Consider the following 13,650-nt stretch of genomic DNA (forward strand, 5'->3'; position numbering starts at 1 on the left):
TTGTAACAGCAGTAGAGAGAAGTGGGGAGATTTTCAACTAGAATCTATGAAGGGAGGAGAGTGGTGGCTGGAAGGGGAGGTAGCAATCTGTTGTGATGAAAAGAAAATGGCTCGCCTTGTTTTATTGCTCAGACTGTAGAAGAATCCCTCCTAGGTAGTGACATGAGAAAGAAACTTGCACTTTGTGGACAAGGAGAGTCACTAGCATATAGATGGAGCTTGTAGCTGCTAGTGTTTTAGCTTAAAATGAGCTCGCTGTGAAACAATGGCTGTGGTTTGTATGCCAGGGGGACAACAGGCTGTTTACCTTGTTGTAGAGGAAAAGGATGTTGTTGGCATTTGAGGGGGTGAGGGGGGAGGGGGGTGAGGGGGAGGTTATTTCCTACCAAATTAAATGGCTAAAAGCCATAGCAGTTTCCCCACATAAAGAGGAGGCAAGCCGGCCTTTACTGCATGTGTGCTGTGTTTATGAATGTATTTATAATGGCACCATTATACTGTAGTGTCCCTCTACTAGAAAATGAAGGGTTCTTTATAGGAGAGGGGTATGTATAATGAATTTGAGTAATTCTGAGTGACATATGGTGCACGTGTGTGTATGTGTATGCATATGTGTGTGTTTGTGTTGTGTCTTAAATCTGAGCCTGTTTATGTTTCAGCCACATTAACCAGAAAACCCAGTTTGAGAACCCAGTCCTGGAGGCAAAGAAGAAGTTGAGCCAGGAGACAGCTATGATCCAGCAAGCCTCAGCGGCACCTTCCCAAGGTAACAAACACGTCGCACCACCTGTCATCCACTTCAACTTCCTCTCCATTCGAGGTGATCACAGAAACACAATCCTCCAGGTTCCAGGGTCACAGCTACAGAGTTAAATTCAATTAGACAATAATACATGGGACGGTGACCTTTAAAAAACATCATGACATAATGCACCCTGTCTTGTAGGTTCTGAGATCTCTCTCAAGTTTATAAGACATGCAGATACATGTATAACTGTAATTACTTCCACCAGCTTTTCAACTAGCACTGTCATTGTCTGTCTGGAGAAAACAAGAAATACCAGTCAGACTGGGGTTATCTAAAGTGATGAAACTCTTTGTTGCTGCTTTCTTACCTTCTACTACTATTCTAAACTTATCCCCCCCCTTATTTTCACCTCAGTCAGTGTGTTGTTATAAATATGTTTCATGGGAATAGAAAGCAGTGAGATTGTTAGATGCGAAGTCTGCTGAACGTGTCAACCTTCAAGTAGCCTCAAACAGTAATAGAGTGTCAAAACCCGCTGGTTCACATATATTCATAGAAGTTTTTGTCAGTGCTGCAGTAATGGACTGTTCTTCAGGTTGACAAGCCATTTTTCTCCTGCAATAAACATTATGAATTAAGTATGTTTTCATTACAGTAGGTGTATAATAGATCTCAGTTCTGCAGCGGTAGTGAGAGACAAGCTAGTGGCTCTGGCGGGGATTCAGGGAGTGAGAGAGGGAAAGCAGGGGAGGAGGATGGCTTTTAGCGGTGCATGTGGCAACAGCTGGTGGAACAGCACGTCAGAGAGGCCAAGCATAATCAGACATCTCTTTGCTCAGGTGTGTGGGGACTGAAGAAAGCACCATCGCGCCCTAATTACCCATTACACAATCTAGTGAGCTGTCAGATGGTTGCTATGATGAAACCAAAGCATAGTCAGTTGGCGGTTACTCCTCAGGCTATACTGTAATTCAGACTTTTACAGGTTTCCAGCAGGTGTTATATTATGGAAATTAGTAGTGTTAAAACATATAAAAGATATAGGAACATATAAAGATATTTATGTGGATGAATCAACATGTTATGAAAAAAATGTATAAGTTACCAAATTCATTAAATGTAACTTCATTGTTCTTATTTGTACATAATTGTTCAACATTTTCTGTCATTTTAACTGAGGTAGCTGCAGCCAAACCTGTGTCTAACTTGCCAGGCTTTGTGTTCTCATCAACTCCAGTGCCGCTCATTTTTAAATACTGCTGTTCACGTTGCTTTCTTGGACACATGAGCAGCTGTTACTTCACTGAAGTAGAAATATGAATTTCCAAAGGTAGTAACATGTCTTCCCAGTTATTCTGAGTAATGAGATTGTGATTTACAACACAATTACATCACACATGAGAAATAAAAAAACATTAATCTGATGCTTTTGTCTGCCTCTAGCATTCAAAGTCTGCCCACAAACACTGGCACAGAGACCTGCTTGGACTCTCCCACACAAGTAGAGGCTCACACATGGCACGGTCACTTCCTCCCTCTGTTTCTTTCTCTCTCTCCCTCCATTAGCTCTGTCTGTTACTTCACACATTAGTCTGCTGTCAAATGGTGATTCCAGTATTTGCTGAGTGGAAGTAAACAAAAAAATAAATTAAATGTTAAGTTTCAGATGCTGACGTCTCTGGTGAATGGTTATGGCTGCTTTATAGCAGTAGACATTAGATAGAAAGTGCTTGAATTTAAATTCCTTACACAGCCCTCCATAGTTATATAGTGTTTATAAAACTGAAGGAAACGAGAAGGAAAATCTACAGTTGTTAGAAAGTAGAAAATTGCTGTTGTTATCTTGAAAAACTAGATATTGACATTGTGTCTGAAAGCTGTTGTTATGTCGCCATGGGGATCAGAAAAAGACAGAAGATATATACTATACTTTACATTTACATACACAAAGCACTCATTCTCAGGTGACACATGGACAAACATTGATGCGTTTCCATTTTAGCAGCAGATCTCAAAACTTATATCAAAGTGACAAGTGTAAATTTGCCGAAGGGCACCTTTTAAATTATATTTCATATTTTTTGACATGTGTCACATGCTTTTACTCTACGTTGTTCCACAGAGGTTCTGGCTGGCGATATGTTTCAAATGCCTGTTTCAATGAATTGATTCTAGCAAGAATAATTCATATATCCAAACAGACTCATTATTCATTTGTGCTATAGAGCCAGTTGTCAGAAATCCTACATATATTGATTTTTCGTAAATACCTGCTATCAATTGCATATCAAATCGATCAAAAATAGGGCCCAAAAATGCAATACAGCATTTTTTATCATTTTTATTTTGACATAGTAGATCATTTGTTTTCTGCTTATTTCTGTTGCATGTAGTCCTGTTTTGCTGCATTTCATTCAGCTTTAAATATATCCTGGTATGTTCTTCAAAATAAAATGACAGACCATTTCTAAACCTATAATGAGATTGACAGCCACATTGCATTTTCTCAATATACAGCACTGCCGCTGGAGTGCGAACCATTTGTCACCAGCTGGCTTCAGTTTTACAATTTTTGAGTCCAAGTTACAACGCAGTCTATCAGGCGGCAAGGGGGAAAATGGTATATCCATGATCTAAAGCGCTGATACCACAGCAATGCCAGATAGGGAAGCTGCTCAGTTTAATTCAGTGTGACCCTGACAGCTGGTTATCTACTGTATTGCGTATGCCACAACCAAGCTGCTGGTTCATATTGATGTTGCCACTGACCTTAAGTTGTTCCTCACTCAAGTTACTAAAAGTCTACACTGACAAACCTCTTTTTTCTGAGTCACTGACTGCTATTGGGAGGGTATAGGAGAGGACATCATGCTAAATTGGACACTGTCAAAATTGATATATCACCGTTCTGCTTTATAGTTTTGTAATAGAAGGAAGGAAGTAAAAGAGCATCTGCAGTAGAGTTCCCATTTTGTCTCATTTATCTGTTGGTTTGTGCTCCTCTCTCAGCAGTGTTGTACAAAAATGACTCTGCTGAAAGGTTTATCTAGTTTAGACATGTCACATCATGTTAATTAGAATTAAATATTAATTATTACTCTGTTGATCCTCAGAACATAGTGTAAATAATTGACATTCAATGGAGACATGGATGGATTTGGCTGTCTTTGAATGAGGATATAAATTTAATTAAACACTGTGACTGCGTTTGATGTTGAGCGTTGTTTGGAGATTAATCACATGTACACTTGTGCACAGGTAAGGGAGGGCCGTATGGCTTCACCGCAGACCCCAGCCAACTGAAAGGGGAGCTGTACCACACAGCGCTGAAGAAGAGCTCCCAGGGATTTGGGTTTACCATCATCGGAGGTGACCGCACAGATGAATTTCTGCAGGTGAAAAACGTGCTCAGCGACGGCCCTGCTGCCCTTGACGGCAAGATGTCATCTGGTGAGCAAAATCTCTGCAGATGCACTCTCACAATTTCCAGAGTCACCGGGGAAAAGATAAAGAGGGTATTCCTGTTCAAATAAAGATGAAAATTTCATTCAGCTGGCAGGAAGATCTATGAGTTTATAAGTGGTAATTTATGTGGTATTGCAGAAAATTGCTTTGCAGCCATCTTGGATCAGCTATGATGCACCTGGAGGTGCTAGTTTTACCTCTGTGGTGTTCACTTATAATAACATGAGTCCAACAAGACAACAAAACAACTATAGCTCTGTAAAGGGCTGAGATTTATAGCATGTCATTGCCTTAACGGCTCTCTCCACAAACCAACATCCGTGTGTGTGTGTGTGTGAGAGATGGTTACATTGGTGCGACATCTCCCCTACATTTAGTTGTGACAGAGAGTGCTGTTCAGGTCTGTTCAACAGTGAAGTGAGTGACTGAGGGACAGGAATAAAATAGGAATGAGTGGCAGGCTGGAGATGAAAGGAAATGGAAGAAGTAGAGAGACCTCCAAACAGGAAAATAAGAGAGATCAGTGAAGAAGACAAGGACATTTTAGAGGAAGTGATTCTAAAGAAATGTAGAGAGGTGATGTCTCAGTTAAATACCAGAAAGGGAACTTCCTGTCTCACTGGATTTCTTTTCTCCGTCTGTCCTAGGTGATGTGATTGTTGAGATTAATGGGATGTGTGTGCTGGGAAAGACTCATCCAGAGGTGGTACAGATGTTCCAGTCCATTCCCATCAACCAGTATGTGGACATGGTTCTTTGCCGTGGCTACCCACTTCCCCCAGATGTGGATCTAAACAGCGACGACCCGCTTCCACCTCCTCCTCCTCCACCGGCTGCCCAGCCCCAGCAGGCCTTGCATGGGGGCGAAGTGGTGACAGCCGTGCCCCTTATCAATGGACAGCCACTGCTTGTGAAAGGCGAGGTCCTCCATGGCTCCTCTCAGGAGCTCCACTATGTCACTACGGATGCTAGTGGTCGGCCTGTCGTGGCAGCTTTGCCCAACGGGAGGCAGGGGGACCGAGGAGAGGTGGCCCCAGGCACCCAGCTGCCAGAGCTGGTGAGTGTGCCTCTGGTGAAGGGACCAGGAGGATTTGGGTTTGCAATCGCTGACTGTCCGCTGGGCCAGAAAGTGAAGATGATCCTGGATGCCCAGTGGTGCCGTGGCCTGCAGAAAGGGGATGTCATCAAGGAGATCAATAGGCAAAATGTCCAAACTCTGAGCCATGCTCAAGTGGTGGATATCCTGAAAGACTTACCAGTGGGAAGCGAGGTCAATGTGCTAGTGCTGCGAGGAGGTGAGAGAGAAACAACAATACAACTATCCAACCATGTCTGTCCCTGTCTTAATGTTTGTCTGTCTTCGTATCTGTTTGCACGGCAGACTGGATTGCTGTATTTCCCTATCATTGTATCATCATGCTTTTATGTTCTATCGCGTGTGACATAATTTTCTGTTGCTGTCAATACAATTTCAACAGTGCCTGTGAGAGGTGAGGTCAGCGTGCTGATACTAACAGGAGGTGAGGTGGTGTTGTGGCAGGCTGGGGGGGGGGGGGGCATTGACTGACCACCCACTGTTGTTCTGTACAAGCCTAGGTGATGCCATTGTGTCTGCAGGCTGTGTGACCACAATAGAGACTGCTGCATTTTTTTAGATGAATAGATCCACCTGCACCTCTGTAGCTATCCTATCTTATCTTTTCTGTCAAACACAGCCTGTTCACATACACAAACTGTACATCTGGAGCATTCCTTCCAACCCGCCTCTGTTTATGACGACCAACAGCGACTCGTAATGCCCTCTGCTACGAGTCTTAATGTCTCCCACATCCATCTCCAGCCACCATTGGGATTCCCTCCACACATCAGTGAAACCCAGATTGGCTTTGATCATCAACAGAGTGCAGGGGATTTCTGCATGCCTCTATATCCATGGCCTCTTAAAGAGCCATGGCTAAATAGCTACAGAAGGAAGGTCCCCGGGGGACTCCTTGTAGCCGCGCCCCCAACCCTCCTCCCCCAAACACCCACACTTATTTTTACTGCTGTGCCACCATCACCGTTTCCTGCATGGTCCCACAGACGGAGAGCCAGACTGCCCAACTCAAGAGCTAATACCGGCTTTAATCCCATTAGACAATGGCATTCGACTTAGAAGAGGGCCCCTGTGTGGTGGGAATCACTGACCAGAAGAAGAGTAGGTTTGGGTGGGCCTGTTTCAGGTGTGTGCACACTGCACTTCTTTCATCCATTTTATTCCTCCGATGCTGGGCTGGCAATTTTTTTGTGAAGCCAACAAATTTCCACTGCATCTCCTCTTTTACATCAGCCTCCATTAACCCCTCATCAGACCAAGTGTTGGTCCAGCCCCACAGGATGCTGGGCTCCAGAGTAGTGTTTGCTAATCCAGTTAATGTGGGGAGTGAAGGGGAGCTGGGGAGGGGGCTGTAAGAGATGATCTGTAGGGAACAGTCTGAGCGCTTGAGATGGAACGTGTGGGTGTACTGTACTGGGAAGAGAATTGTTGGTCACTGAATTATAACCATGAATTTCTAATGCTCTCACTCGCTTACTTAACCCTGCAGTGGGCCTGCACCATTCAGTCAGCACTTCAGCATATGTACTACCTTTAGATTGCCTGTGTATCTTTAATCGCACATGGCTGTGTATTCCCCATCGGATCATTCTTTAGTGAGTACACCTCTTGAGCTACGAGCAGCCCGCTAGTTTATTTTTATGCTCACTGCTGCGGTTTCTCAGCCAGAAAGGCAGTGCCATCTGGTGGACTGGTGGTTCAGTGACCGCTGCTGTTTTGAATCTGCATTTCTTACCATCTTTCTGTTGCCTGTCTGTGTCTCTCCATAGGTCAAACATCCCCTGTGAAGAGCCTAAAGCCTGTGAGTAAAGACAAATCTTTTCCTGTTTTCTCACTATTGCTTTCCCCTGGGGGACTTATCCTTCAATTTATTTTCAAAGCTTTTTGTCCTTCAGCTTAACCAGTAAGCCTCTGTTGAGTCGAATTAAATGATAGTGATAAATTTGAATATTGATTATGTTTCTGGGCGCCTCCTTTTGTTTGCTCTGAAAAACGGTCTTAATTACTTCCTTTCAGTATTTTCAGTATTTGCATTCTTAGGGCGATTGTCAAGGGGATTGCAATGGTAATGAATCACGAATGAGCCTCTTTAGATATGGCGATATTTTTAATACAACAGTTTTAGATAAAGAAGTTGCCCTTTCTGCTTGAATAGGCCTGTCAGAGCCACATGGAAGTCTTTAGCTATTCCCATGGATTTTATATTACATTCAAATCTGATTGCTTAGCCCTCAAAACAATGGGAAGAATGTAAAGTGAAAACTGGCTATGTGAAAAAAGAGAACCAGTGAAGTGACCTTTATTGCGTTTGGTAATCTATCACCATTAGTTTCTCAGCCATTTGTCTGGAATAATGAGCTGTACAGACTATCAATAAAATGTCTGTGATGTGCTTTGTATGTGTAAGGATGTGTGATCTAATGAAAATCCGAAATTAAAACTGTAATTAAACGATCCCATCTATACATGGTGCTTGTTTTTCTTTTCAGAGACAGGAAATGACAGCCAGTACAGAGACTTTGGATGGCATCACAGACACAACTCCGCAGGCTCTGCCTTACCACTCCAACACAAGCACCATGCGCTCCACCGACTCCCCGAAAAGAGATGCCACAGAGATGTACCTGAAGTCCAAAGCCCTGCTGGAGAGCAGACGTGAGTTTAGACAAACATCACTTGTTCTTAAAAGTTGTTTTGTGTATACATTTTGTCACTTTGACCTTAAAACCTTGATCTCACCCACAGAGCCTCACACCAAAGACATAGATGTTTTTCTAAAGAGAGATATTGAAACAGGTTTTGGCTTCCGTGTTCTGGGGGGAGAAGGTCCACAACAGCCAGTAAGTTATAACATTCTTGATGTTCTTCTAAATGAAAGAATTCCAGTTCATAAAAAGATTATCTATATGTTATTATAACTCCTACCTTCTCATTGACTGTTCTCCAGAATGTCTTTCCCCAAGTGTACATTGGGGCCATTGTGCCCAATGGAGCAGCAGAGAAGGATGGTCGCCTGAGAGCAGGAGACGAGCTCATCGGCATCGATGGTGTGATGGTTAAAGGTCGTTCGCACAAGCAGGTTCTGGATCTGATGACCAATGCAGCCCGTAATGGTCAGGTTATGTTGACTGTACGCAGAAAGGTCATATACAGAGGTGATTAAAAGCACAACAGAACAACACAATTGAAATGTTTTAATTGCATGTCTTAAAGTAATAAGGTGTCACTTTGATATGAATAAATTAAAGCAATGTTCGGTTGTCTCTTGGTAAAAATAACACTGTTCCAGCCTAGTCTGTGCCAGGAAGTGATGCATTCACTATTTCAACAACAGTAGCAGCAGTCTGATTAGTAAAGATAGATGAGTGCACTAAAAATACTGTTAAACTCAGATATTTGACTGAGCAGGCAAAGATAATTAAACAAAGAAAAGAGGATAACTCAAAAAAAATACACCAAACACATTAGTATCTGTATCCTCTGTGTTCAGATGTGACCGAGGAAGAGGTTCAGGAAATGGCTCCAGTGTTGGTGAACGGCTCCCCCAAGCTACCTCGCATACCGATGCCCGCAGCTCTGGACCACGAGTCTTTTGACATCACACTCCACCGCAAGGACACTGAGGGATTTGGCTTTGTCATCCTCACATCCAAGAGCAAACCGCCGCTCGGAGGTGAGAGTCGAGGCTTGAGAGTCCAGATCTGTCGTCAATATTTAAAGATTTTCATTATCTAAATATGAAGCTTGTTGAAAATGTTGGTTTTTCTTCTGACAAGTTAAACACATAACAGCTACATATAATTTCAGTGTAATTAATGTTACTTAATTAACATTAAATATTTAAGGATTAATCATAAAGAAAATGCTCTATATACTGTACACGTACTGATTCTGGTATCATGCAAAGATGAGAATAAACAAGTCACTGGTAGTTTGGAGGATTTCAACACTGTTAAGCGTCACTAAACAGAGACTCTTAACAATCTCATATTTCAAGAGGCACAGCATTAAACAAGGTGGGATGTATTCCTCTTCTGTGGCTTAGCACACTCTGCATTAAAATGAACACATAACAGATGCTAGTTGAACCAGCTGTGATGGCCTTCTAGATACATTTTACACTTTTCATTATGGTCACTCCATCTGGGTCTTAACGTCTAATTTCTCCTCTTATCTGCCCAGTTATTCCACACAAAATTGGCAGAATCATTGAAGGCAGCCCCACCGACCGCTGTGGCCTGCTACACGTCGGAGATCGTATCTCAGCAGTCAATGGGCGCTCCATCATTGAGCTCTCTCACAATGACATTGTTCAGCTTATCAAGGATGCTGGCAATGTCGTCACCCTCACTGTAGTTCCTGAGGATGGTGAGTATCTCTCCGCGCCCATATCTGTTGTAGCTTTATGCGGGTCGTGATCAGTTTGCTTCAATCCGAGTCTTAAACTTTATTGTCTTCAGGGGGAATATGAGCTTTACAGCCTGATAGTCTAAGAAATCAACCAAGCTTATAATAAGAAGATGAATATGAATATTTTAGTGTGTTAGTGTTAGGAATTATTTCAAAATTGAGGTGTTCCAAATTTGAAAAAATTGGACCCCTGGATTGAATAAATTAGAATAAAACCATTTGGAGTGACTGTGTGATCTCCTGCGAGTTCGTTTAGTAGGCTATTTAAGTGGGAAATGAATGCTTGTAAATGTGCTGCCAGAATTTTCTTCAAGTTGAGAAGAATCATTATTCAAGAGAATGACCAAAATCAAACATGTTGATTCTACATTGCTGAAAATATCTTTCAATTAATTTCAGAATACAAGGGCCCTCCATCCGGAGCGAGTTCAGCTAAACAGAGTCCAGCTCTTCAACACAGAGCCATGGGACAAAGGTCAGCACTTCAGGATGAACGGTAAGGATGTCACTGCAAACAAAGCTGTCAGTCCCCAGGAGCTAGAAATAGAGAAATGCTCCATAACTTAGCTTAATGTGACAAGGTGCCATCAGAGCCTCCTGTTATATATGTATGTTGTTCCTAATGCTTTGTTTCTAATGTTGTTCAGCACTTCTGTTGTTTAAATGTGCTTAGAAATTAATTGACTTGACTTGACTTGATTTGTTTCGCTACTCGTGCTTCAAGTTACTGCTCTCTTGCCCACGTTTGGCCTGAGGAGCATGAACAGGGACATCAAATGCAAAATAAGCTTTCTAAATATGATAAAAAGCTCAGCTATGGTGATTGTCATACAATGATGCTCCTACAAATTCTCATGAAACCATAAAATCCTCTGTAATTTGACTCCACCTGAAATAAAGTGTGTAGAAGAGTGTAGGTTGTCCTCGCTTGGTCTAAACAAACTAAGTGTAATAGAAAATAAAAATATGCAAGATAATAATGTATTTTATAAAACATATACAGAACAAAATTAAACTCTCCATTTACATGTCACAACATAAACATTCATCATTAAATTAGATTTTATGTTTTGCATAAATATCTGTTGTTTGTTTCAGTTATAACCTCGACGTAGAGGAAAAAAGAGAGGGGGTCAACTGGTCCGACCACAAAACTTTATCGCTTAGTGAGCAAGGAACGCTCTGCGTGACAGGACCTAACCAGGTGAGATTTACGCTCTTATTTCGTCCACCTCCAGAGATTATAGCTTCTCAAGACAAATGTGTTCACATAATAGATGCATAAGCTGCTATCTTCAATCTTTTAATACAGTTTGTTGGCTGCCTACAGTACACTATTGTACTGTACTATCACATAAAGGTCTTTTTTTTGTTTGTTTTTTCTTTTTGTTCCTTACAACACACAGCGTTGTTAAATGCATAATGTCGTGATTCTACTTCAAAATAATGTAAAGATCATACAAACAAGAATGAAGCTATTCAAAGAGAGCAATGATCAATTAAATTTTAATAGACAAAGAACCTGGGACCTTTGAACTGAGCATCTCAACAACATCTTCCATCAAAAGAAAACTCTTTCCACAAAGTGTTATTACTTCCAGATTATATTAATGTTGTGGCTGATCTGTGTATTTGTTGTGCAGGTGTTTGTGCATGTGTGGCAGAAATGACTGCACACTAAGTGCTGATGGATTTGCCATTTCCTTTAGCTGTAATACAGAGTTTCCTTGTGCTTGTCCTGTGCAGGGTTGTCTGACAGTGGAGTTAGAGAGGAGCCCCAGGGGCTTTGGCTTCAGTCTGCGAGGGGGCACCGAGTACAACATGGGCCTCTACATCTTGAGACTGGCTGAAGATGGACCAGCTCAACTTGACGGAAGAATCCATGTGAGTGATTCAGTTTTGTTATTGTTTAAAATCAAATGTATTTATGATATGACCTGAAGAATAAACCCCTTTGACCTGGACAGGTTGAGTTGCTCTTGTTGCCAAATCAAAATGTGTTACCTAAAGCCCCTAGAGGCTGCAGTAGACATTACATCCCACACTACTCAGCTGGGTGGGTAAATGCTGGCTTGAAAATTCAAAAGTAATTATCCTGAAGCAATAATGAATGTTCATAGAGAATATCATTGAAATTTGAATACTACAGTATAATTTAACTTGTGTGAAGGTCTGAGCTAGAGGAAATCTCATCACAGCACATATTTTGGGCTGGTGGTTAGTCTGCAAGAGAGGGGTCAGAGGGGTCATCACAATTATTAGGATTCATTCTCTCTAGACTCTGAATATCCACACCAAATTCCATGGGCAGTTAGCCGGTAATTGTTAAGATGTCTGAGCCAGAGGTTTGGATAGATGGACCAGATGACTGACCAACAAATATCACCATCCTCTGGCGCTGCAGTTAACAAGAAATATATGGAAAACAATTTGATATTTGATGTTACTTGATTAAATAAAAGTCAGCAGCATTTGTAGGAAGGTCATTTGGTTATGCTCAAGATTGTTAGGTACAGTTTGACAAGCTATTATGTATATCATTACATTCCTTGAATCAAATTTTGCATATTTAATAGCTTATGGAGGAGAGACGTACAGTAAATCAGAGAAAATATAATTACTGTTGCAGTGTGCTGAATGCACCAGAGAGCGAAGTAATGAATTGTGTTTCAGCAACTGCCGCTTACAGTGTTCAGGGTGTAATGCAGTAGATGCTTCCAGCTATGATGTGTTTAATTTCACAAAGTAATTCAAGCTTTTCACACAACACATAGGAACATAAAGTACATAGTGGAGCAGTGAGTCGGAAGTTGGCCCTTTAAGACTCATTTTCATTTTCTACTTTCAGATATATATATTTTTTGCATCCATCTCTCAATAAAGTGTCCTTTAGCGAGACACTGATCATTTCCAGGAAGGTCGCATTGTAACCGACCCTTTGCTCTTTCTCTCTATATAAAGACTCAGCAGAAATAGAATTTGCCTGTAGGGTTGAAATTGTCACATTATTATTATTATTATTATTATTATTATTATTATTATTATTATTATTATTATTATTATTATTATTATTATTATTATTATGAGGACAAGAGAGTAGATGGTGCATTGAAAAGATTCAAAGCGGGAATCAGTCTTAGGTTTGCCAGGCTGTGATCTCCGGGCATGACTTTGCCTATCCAAGGGTGGAGAGAAATGTCAACACTTATTAGAGCCTAACAGACTGACGTGTTTACAAGCTTTATCTCAGATACTTTGTCATCTCCAATAATAGCAGGTACCTCCGGGGTAATACAAAGCTGTGTGTGTGGCATACATTTATAATTTTTTGATTATGTATCTTTGTGTGTAAGTATGCAGCTTTTGCATGTCTGAGTGTGTGTGCATGCTAAACAGAGCATGCTAAGTGTTCACAGATGTGTTTTTTTTTTTATTAATTGCATTTTCTGCATTATTGACAGGTTGGAGATGAGATAGTGGAGATTAACGGTGAGCCGGCACGTGGCATTTCACATACACGGGCTATTGAATTGATCCAGGCTGGAGGAAACAAAGTGGTACTGCTGCTGAGACCTGGGGTGGGCCTGGGTCAAGATGGCAGTAAGTATAAATCAATTATGTATTATATGTGCAACACAGAGACTCTCATTAAAACCTATTTGAGTACACTGTGAAGTATACTTTTTATAAATATAAATTTACAGACAGTAAAAGAAATTGATGGGTGTTTTGGGAAATGTGCTTATTATTAGCCAGTTAATTTAGCAAAGAGACTAAATGCAGTATGAAACAACTTGTTGATCCAAAGGTTAAAATATCTGCCTACATTTGACAAGTGAACGTGCTATATTTTCTTTGTTAAATCTCTATGGAAAGGTGTAAACATGAGTTTGGTTGGTTGTCTGGTCGCTTTAGGGTGACAAAAAAACCT

General features: G+C 41.2%; 1 protein-coding gene across 1 annotated transcript in view; it reads left to right on the forward strand.

Moving 5' to 3' along the window:
- Positions 1–13,650, forward strand: part of LOC113153942 (membrane-associated guanylate kinase, WW and PDZ domain-containing protein 3) — a 106,529-nt gene that overhangs the window by 88,812 nt on the left and 4,067 nt on the right. Inside the window, exons 8-20 of the mRNA XM_026347861.1 lie at positions 660–766; positions 4,007–4,198; positions 4,861–5,508; positions 7,079–7,110; positions 7,799–7,964; positions 8,055–8,149; positions 8,257–8,464; positions 8,800–8,982; positions 9,492–9,677; positions 10,119–10,215; positions 10,818–10,923; positions 11,466–11,603; positions 13,181–13,319. Of these exons, the coding sequence (XP_026203646.1) occupies positions 660–766; positions 4,007–4,198; positions 4,861–5,508; positions 7,079–7,110; positions 7,799–7,964; positions 8,055–8,149; positions 8,257–8,464; positions 8,800–8,982; positions 9,492–9,677; positions 10,119–10,215; positions 10,818–10,923; positions 11,466–11,603; positions 13,181–13,319 (2,297 nt within the window). The remainder of the gene's footprint in view (positions 1–659; positions 767–4,006; positions 4,199–4,860; positions 5,509–7,078; positions 7,111–7,798; positions 7,965–8,054; positions 8,150–8,256; positions 8,465–8,799; positions 8,983–9,491; positions 9,678–10,118; positions 10,216–10,817; positions 10,924–11,465; positions 11,604–13,180; positions 13,320–13,650) is intronic.

This window comes from Anabas testudineus, chromosome 5 (genome assembly GCF_900324465.2).
Source record: "Anabas testudineus chromosome 5, fAnaTes1.2, whole genome shotgun sequence".
Lineage (NCBI taxonomy): Eukaryota > Metazoa > Chordata > Actinopteri > Anabantiformes > Anabantidae > Anabas > Anabas testudineus.